The 8,475-nt window shown below is 45.1% G+C and overlaps 1 protein-coding gene across 1 annotated transcript; it reads left to right on the forward strand.

Moving 5' to 3' along the window:
• The first annotated feature begins 2,904 nt into the window (after positions 1-2,904).
• Positions 2,905-7,855, forward strand: LOC127918243 (splicing factor 3A subunit 2-like). Its single transcript, XM_052501556.1, has 3 exons — positions 2,905-2,978; positions 3,320-3,511; positions 7,636-7,855. The coding sequence occupies exons 1-3, from the start codon at positions 2,905-2,907 to the stop codon at positions 7,853-7,855; spliced, it is 486 nt and encodes a 161-aa protein (XP_052357516.1).
• The last annotated feature ends 620 nt before the right edge of the window (positions 7,856-8,475 follow it).

Raw genomic sequence — 8,475 nt, forward strand, 5'->3', positions numbered from 1 at the left:
AACACGTTCTGTTATCTCAGGTCGTAAATTCCTGGAGGAGACTCTCTCCTCATGGCCAGGCAGTATAGAAAGAGTTTCACAGTAGAACAAAGGAACTTCTTCTACATCACAGAACTTGAGAACTGAACAATGTCCATGTTTTGGAGAATGAGTAAACGGTCGGTGGAGAAGCCAGCTACGACCCGGTCCGTTTTGTTTCATGTTTGTGACCTCATGAAAGACAATACAGCCACATTACCATAACTCTGTTTATACAGGAGCCTCCGTTATGAGGTTTGCATCTAATTACTGTATAAAATTAATGAGTAAAGATGAAACTATTTGTGAAATTATGTAATTTGATTTTAAACCATTCAATTGTATTCCCTTTAAAGTTGAATTAATCATTGGCCCGCCCCAGTGAGCACATGATCTGGCTCCTGGGACTGCCCTTTTCTACTGTTACGACTAAAACCCCCACCTGAAGAAATCCTCTTCAGACCACGCATACCTCGGTCAGCTGAGGGGGGCGAAGGTTGAGTGAACACCACACAAACCTAGGTTTAAGATAAGGTTGTAATGGTTGTTCAATTCCTAACCAATGGAAATGGATCAACTCTGAGACTATCGATCCCTACAGAATAAGAGCAAATCTTCGATGCTAATTACTAGTCTGCTGCTAGAAATTATGTGAACCTGAGATGTGATGACCGACGAAACATCTATTCTATAAGAACATTTCTGAATGGTACTCTGAAGTATCCATTCTAACCACAAAAGACTCCGGGGAAGCAGGAAGACACTTACCAACAGAAAGACGGACGATTCCAACAGAAATCACGACGACACACTGAGCATAAATATATACTGATTGCAGTTATTCCCGAATTAATGAGCGTTCATGTGCAAAGGATTAGCATTTCAATTAATTTAATTATCAACTGTGTGTAGTGATCCCTCTGGTCTTTCCCACTCTGTCTCAGTCCACACCCACTTCCCTTTGTCCACCAAACCATCATATCGGCTTAGCCCACTAGGGAACCTCCCCTTTCATTTCCTTGTAACCATATCTACTGTTTGTTTGTTTCTGCATTTCTGTGATTATTTAGTTAGTTAGTAAATAAATGACTGTGACAATTAATGTATGGATGATTCATAGTGAAGACTGGGTTCGTGCAGATTTACCACGAGACTAATTGACACCACTGTCCTCAACGCTCTTCCTCATTGTTATAAGGCACAAGGCGAGACCCAGATGCTTCACAGGAGGCAGATGGTTAGAGTCCAAGATGTTTATTAACAATCCAAAAGGGAAGGCAAGAGAATGGTCGTGGACAGGCAAAGGTCAAAACCAGATCAGAGTTCCAGAGGTACAGAATGGTCAGGCAGGCTCGAGGTCAGGGCACAGAATGGTCAGGCAGGCTCAAGGTCAGGGCAGGCAGAACGGTTAGGCAGGCTCGAGGTCAGGGCAGGCAGAATGGTCAGGCAGGCTCGAGGTCAGGGCAGAACCAGAACGGCAGGCAGGCTCGAGGTCAGGGCAGGCAGAACGGTCCAGGTCAGGCTCAAGTCTCAGAGCAGGCACCCTCACGGCAGGCAGGCTTTGAGGTCAGGGCAGGCAGAATGGCAGGCAGGCTCGAGGTCAGGGCAGGCTGTCGGTCAGGCAGGCTCAAGGTCAGAGCAGGCTCTTCGGCAGGCAGGCTTGAGGTCAGGGCAGGCAGAATGGCAGGCAGGTGGGAATGGAGTCAGGAGAAACAGGCAAAAGTCCCCTGGGAGGACTAGTAAAAGAGAATAGAAAAGCAGGAGCACGGCAAAAACACGCCTGGTTGACTTGAACATATAAAACGAACTGGCACAGGGGACAGGAAACACAGGGATAAATACACTGGGGAAAATAATTGACACCTGGAGGGTGGAGACAATCTGTTGGGGATTAATCAGAATTAGTTGGTTAACATAGATAGGATGTTTTATTTTCATGAAATGCTTATGAGTTATTTCTCATAAGAATGTATTTTGTTGTACTATAGTGGTGGCCATTTGCAGTTATCTGTTCTCTGTCAGGGTTCAGTTACTTGGGCCACAGAGAGGGGAAAAAGGTCAAGGTGTCATCTTGTGTAAACATATATTTTAAATCATGTGAAGGATGATTGATGGGGAACCAATTATCTCTTGGCTCCACTGTGTCTGTGTGCCAGTCACTCTCTACTTTTTCCCATAGGGGAGAGGAGGATGGCAGTGTCTGGAACCATTCTATGTTTCCCTCTGAGGTTGCCCCTATCTTGACGAGAGGCTCACTTTCCTCTCCGTGAGCTTGTCCAAATTGGTTGTATTTAGGAAAGTATCTAAAATGACAATTTGATATATATCATTGGGTGGGGGTAATGTCTTGGTACCATTTTGTACCAAGGATGAGATAAGAGCTTTGTTTAGGAGACCAAACTGAATGATAATGTATAGCCAACTCTGTCTGGCTAGGGGATACTCCTCTCTGAAATAAAGTCTTTCTTTGTGTAAGTTCCTAAGACCTGTGGTTTGTCATGTCGACTAAGGGGGGTGGATCTTTGCTATAAAGGATCCCAGTTGCCATTATGTTGTCCACTCTCAACTTTTCATTAGAGATACTGAACTGTTGAAAGTCAAAAATGCTATTGCAAAAGCTTAATTACCATTAAAGGTGAAGATTAAGCATAACTCTGACTGGTGTGTGATTTGCTCTCTCATCATTTGGTAAATTAAGGAAATTTCATGACAAATCAGAACGTACAGGTGAAACAGATTAGGGCAATGATAACTAGCTACATAGGTTACTCTGTTACTCCTCTCAGTTCCAGACAGGGCAGGTTGCAGGGAAGATTGAAAACAACAGCAAGCAGTAGGGATCTAGACAGGCACAAAACCTGCAGGCAATCCGCAGTCCCAGCCACAATGGCAGGCCGCCTCGTGGGCTTCATTCAAGCCCTCGAGGAAACACTGCAGCTTAATAGGCAGCTAGCTAGCAGGTCAGGCTAGCTAGAACGCCCAAACAGCTCCTCTGACCAGGCCTTGTTGGCAGGATCACTGGACAGACTTTAAAATATATATTTTTAATATATTTTATGATTGAAGATTAAAACATACAATCAACCTGCATTAAAGCCGTACAGGGAGACAGGGAGCAACACAGGGACAACGCCTTGCTCAAGGGCACATTGACAGATCTCCCCACAAGTAAAACCGTGACCCAGACCAGTGACCTATCAGCAACCTGCCCAGGCTCCCAACCCCATACCACCAAACATAAGAGGCTTCCCCCCCACAATTCCTCGAGAGCTACTCTCAACCATCCGTGACCCCCACACAGTTCCAGCAGAGCTGCCTCTCAACCATCTGTGACCCCCACAGTTCCCACAGAGCTGCCTCTCCACCATCCGAACCCCCCACAGTTCCCCAGAGCTGCCTCAGGGCACCATCCGCAGACCCCCACAGTTCCCCCAGAGCTGCCTCTCAAGCTATCCGTGACCCCCAGTTCCCCAGGGCTGCCTCTCAACCATCCGTGACTACCCCCACAGTTCCTCGAGAGCTGCCTCTCAACCACCCAGACTTTAAAAATATTTATTTTTTTAATATATTTGCTACCTGTGTATTATCAATAGCCTGCTGCGTTTACCTGTGTATTATCACTAGCATGCTGCGTTGCTACCTGTGTAGGCTCCCAACCCCCAGGCTACCAAACATCCAAGAGCCTGCTGCACAGTATTTAGAGCTGCGTTGGTACCTGTGTATTATATTACTAGCCTGCTGTGCGTTGCTACCTGTCTTATCACTGTGTATTATCACTAGCCTGCTGCGTTGCTACCTGTGTATTATCACTAGCCTGCTGCGTTGCTACCTGTGTATTATCACTAGCCTGCTGCGTTGCTACCTGTGCCAGCCTGCTGCGTTGCTACCTGTGTATTACACTAGCCTGCAGCGTTGCTACCTGTGTATTATCACTAGCCTGCTGCGTTGTGTTATTAAATATGCTCATTGCTACACATAGCTCATATATTATACAGCGCTACTGTGCTAATCCGCCTGACTCAAGTCATTTCACGTACCTCTGCTAAAACAGGAACCAGCTCACACACCCAACAATAAAACTAGCCCCCTCAGGTATGTTGTCTCACGACACCAGGAAACACAGACATTCCATCGCACGAACACATACACCCAGCCATAAAACTGCCCTCTCAGATTTCTACCTTACGATCCCCTGACACACAAATATCTTCTTGCATAAACACCCCCCCTCTACTGGTCGGGTGCCCAGAGCAGAAGCGTCCGTGAATTTGGTCTCAACTTCCAATATATAAACACTAACAGTTGCTACCTGTGTATTATCACTAGCCTGCTGCGTTGCTACCTGTGTATTAACACTAGCCTGCTGCGTTGCTATCTGTGTATTATCACTAGCCTGCTGCGTTGCTTCCTGTGTATTAACACTAGCCTGCTGCGTTGCTACCTGTGTATTAACACTAGCTGCGTTGCTAGCCTTCAGATAACATATATCCCTAGCCAGGCAAGAGAGAGGCCTATAAAACTAACCCCTGGCCTGCTAGTTTCTCTCTCTCTCTGGCAATATGTACAGTATTTCAGTATCTCAGATGTGTCTGCAGAATTACTGCATTCCTTTTACTTCATGAGTTCTTTGGTATTGTCGTTGGATATGTTCAGTTGAAGTCGGAAGTTTATTTACAATAGGTTGGAGTCATTATAAATCCTCTTAAAGAGGTTGGAGTCATTATAAATCCTCTTAAAGAGGTTGAGTCATTATAAATCCTCTTAAAGAGGTTGGAGTCATTATAAATCCTCTTAAAGAGGTTGGAGTATTATAAATCCTCTTAAAGAGGTTGGAGTCATTATACATCCTCTTAAAGAGGCTGTGAATTTTTTTCAGCTTTTTGTTAAAAATCGCGCAAAATTTCAACCTCCTGCTACTCATGCCAGGAATATAGTATATGCATATGATTAGTATGTGTGGATAGAAAACACTCTGAAGTCACTAAAACTGGTTAAATCATGTCTGTGACTATAACAGAACGTGTTTAGGAGGCAAAACCCCAAGGAAAACTGGGGACAAAACACAAAAATATCCCTCCGCCAGTCTCTGTATTGTCTATGGCAAGGAAAATACAAAAAAATATCCCTCCGCCAGTCTCTGTATTGTCTATGGCAAGGGAAAATAGATAGCGCCCAGTTTACAGTTCTTACAGCTTCCACACGATGTCGCCAGTCTCTGTATTGTCTATGGCAAGGAAAATACAAAAAATATCCCTCCGCCAGTCTCTGTATTGTCTATGGCAAGGGAAAATAGATAGCGCCCAGTTTACAGTTCTTACAGCTTCCACACGATGTCGCCAGTCTCTGTATTGTCTATGGCAAGGAAAATACAAAAAATATCCCTCCGCCAGTCTCTGTATTGTCTATGGCAAGAGAAAATAGATTGCGCCCAGTTTACAGTTCTTACAGCTTCCACACGATGTCGCCAGTCTCTGTATTGTCTATGGCAAGGAAAATACAAAAAATATCCCTCCGCCAGTCTCTGTATTGTCTATGGCAAGGGAAAATAGATAGCGCCCAGTTTACAGTTCTTACAGCTTCCACACGATGTCGCCAGTCTCTGTATTGTCTATGGCAAGGGAAAATACAAAAAAATATCCCTCCGCCAGTCTCTGTATTGTCTATGGCAAGGGAAAATAGATAGCGCCCAGTTTACAGTTCCTACAGCTTCCACACGATGTCGCCAGTCTCTGTATTGTCTATGGCAAGGGAAAATAGATAGCGCCCAGTTTACAGTTCCTACAGCTTCCACACGATGTCGCCAGTCTTGGCAATTGGGTTGAAGTTAATCCTTGGTGAAATGAGAAATAAGCACTTCCTGTCATCGAGTACACCGGAGGAAGTTATGAAAGAGAGAATATGGAACATGATTTCAAGACTTGCTGCTATTGAATACAGATCGCCCCGTGATCAACTTGATCGATTATTAACGTTTACTAATACCTAAAGTTGGATTACAAAAGTAGTTTGAAGTGTTTTGTCAAAGTTTATAGGCAACTTTCTTAATTTTAAAAATGACGTTGCGTTTGGAAAGGTGCTTTTTCCTGGATCAGACGGGCTTCATAAATGGACATTTTGGGTATACATGGACGGATTTAATCGAGAAAAAGACCCAATTGTGATGTTTATGGGACATATTGGAGTGCCAACAAAGAAGCTCGTCAAAGGTAATGAATGTTTTATATTTTATTTCTACGTTTTGTGTAGCGCCGGCTACGCTAATTATTTTGTTTACGTCCCCTTCAGGTATTTCTGGGGGTTGCATGCTATCAGATAATAGGTCATAAATGGTCATAAATGACCAGCATTGTCAAATAATAGGTCTGGGGCAGGTAGCACGTCCGGTGAACAGGTCAGGATTCCATAGCCGCAGGCAGAACAGTTGAAAGAGCAGCAGCACCCAGGTGGACTGGAGACAGCAAGGAGTCATCATGCCAGGTAGTCCTGAGGCATGGTCCTAGGGCTCAGGTCCCACGAGAGAGAAAGAAAGAGAGAATTAGAGAGTGCTTACTTAATTAAATTCACAGGCACCGGCAGGAGTTTTTACTCCAGATACAAAAAAGTCCTGAGGCATGGTCCTAGGGCTCAGGTCCCACGAGAGAGAGAAAGAAAGAGAGAATTAGAGAGTGCTTACTTAATTAAATTCACACAGGACACCGGCAGGAGAAGTACTCCAGATACAAAAAACTGACCCTAGCCCCCTGACACATAAACTACTGCAGCATCATACCCCCGGACAGGGCCAAACAGGAAGGATATAGGAAGGATATAACCCCACCCACTTTGCCAAAGCACATCCCCCACAGCACTAGAGGGATTTCTTCAACCACCAACTTACCATCCTGAGACAAGGCCGAGTATAGCCCACAAAGATCTCCGCCACGGCACAACCCAAGGGGGGCGCCAACCCAGACAGGAAGATCACATCAGTGACTCAACCCACTCAAGTGACGCACCCCTCCTAGGGACGGCATGAAAGAGCACCATGGGTCTTCTAAATTGACAATGACCCCAAGAATACTTCCAAAGTTGTGGCAAAATGGCTTAAGGACAACTAAGTCAAGGTATTGGAGTGGCCATCCCAAAGCCCTGACCTCAATCCTATAGGAAATGTGTGGGCTGAACTGAAAAAAGCATGTGTGAGCAAGGATGCCTACAAATCTGACTCAGTTACACCAGCTCTGTCAAGAGGAATGGGCCAAATTTCACATACAATGTGATTTTCTAGATTTTTGTTTTAGATTCCGTCTCTCACAGTTGAAGTGTACCTATGATAAAAATTACATACCTCTACATGCTTTGTAAGTAGGAAAACCTGCAAAATCAGCAGTGTATCAAATACAAATCTCCCCAATGTATGTAAACTTCTGACCCACTGGGCATGTGATGAAAGAAATCAAATCTTAAATAAAAACTATTCTCTCTACTATTATTCTGACATTTCACATTATGAAAATAAAGTGGAGATCCTAACTGACCTAAGACAGGGAATTTTTACCTGGATTAAATGTCAGAAATTGTGGAAAACTGAGTTTAAATGTATTTGCTAAGGTGTGTGTAAACTTGTCACATTTACAGTCCGGTCTCCAGTCCGGGGCCCCCAGGTCGGTCTCCATTCCGGGGGCCCCAGCGAGAGTCCCCAGTCCGGGGCTCGCTACGAGGGTCCCAGTCCGGGGCCCGCTACAAGGGTCCCCAACCCGGGGTCTGCGGCGAGGGTCCCCGCACCAGAAACGGCACCAAAGTGGGGGGAGCCAGGGCGGAGGTGGGTCTACGTCCTGCACCAGAGCCGCCGCCGTAAAGAAAGCCCACCCCTGTAGAGTCATGTTTTGCAGCCGGAGGCCGCACCTTGGGGGTGGGTACTGTCACGCCTTGGCCATAGAGAGGCTTTTATTCTCTATTGTGGTTAGGCCAGGGTGCGACTAGGTGGGCATTCTAGTTTCTTTATTTCTATGTTTTCTATTTCTTTGTGTTTGCTCGGTGTGGTTCTTAATCAGAGGCAGCTGTCTGTTGTTGTCTCTGATTGAGAACCATACTTAGGTAGCCCTTTTTCCCACCTTCTTGGTGGGAAGTTGACTTTCTTTATGGCACTTTGCCTTCAGCGTCACGGTTTTGTTTTTGTAGTGTGTATTGTTTTGTTCGGCGTCTTTCCTTAATTAAAGAACATGAATTCACACCACGCTGCACCTTGGTCCGCTCCTTTCAACAGACGTGACAGAACTTCTGACTTCAATTGTACATCCCCTTCCATTCATCGTCTTGTAAATGCTCCATTCATAGTTTGCCTGATTGTTGTATTTCATATTTATCTAAGTATCTTCTAATGTTGGTTTTACTCTGCCTTTTCTGGAACAAGTATAGAAGACATTTTCAAATGGAAGCAGCTGTGTGTTCGTGTTCGTGTTCTGACCGGACAGCCCT

Source organism: Oncorhynchus keta, unplaced genomic scaffold (assembly GCF_023373465.1).
Source record: "Oncorhynchus keta strain PuntledgeMale-10-30-2019 unplaced genomic scaffold, Oket_V2 Un_contig_1382_pilon_pilon, whole genome shotgun sequence".
NCBI lineage: Eukaryota > Metazoa > Chordata > Actinopteri > Salmoniformes > Salmonidae > Oncorhynchus > Oncorhynchus keta.

What these genes read in the sequence shown, in the direction of transcription:
- LOC127918243 (XM_052501556.1), top strand. Translation starts at nt 2,905, where the DNA reads ATGGCAGGCCGCCTCGTGGGCTTCATTCAAGCCCTCGAGGAAACACTG. An exon ending in AATAGGCAGCTAGCTAGCAG is followed by an intron (nt 2,979 to 3,319) that starts GTCAGGCTAGCT and finishes ACCCCCACACAG; the next exon opens with TTCCAGCAGAGCTGCCTCTC. An exon ending in GGGCTGCCTCTCAACCATCC is followed by an intron (nt 3,512 to 7,635) that starts GTGACTACCCCC and finishes TCACATTTACAG; the next exon opens with TCCGGTCTCCAGTCCGGGGC.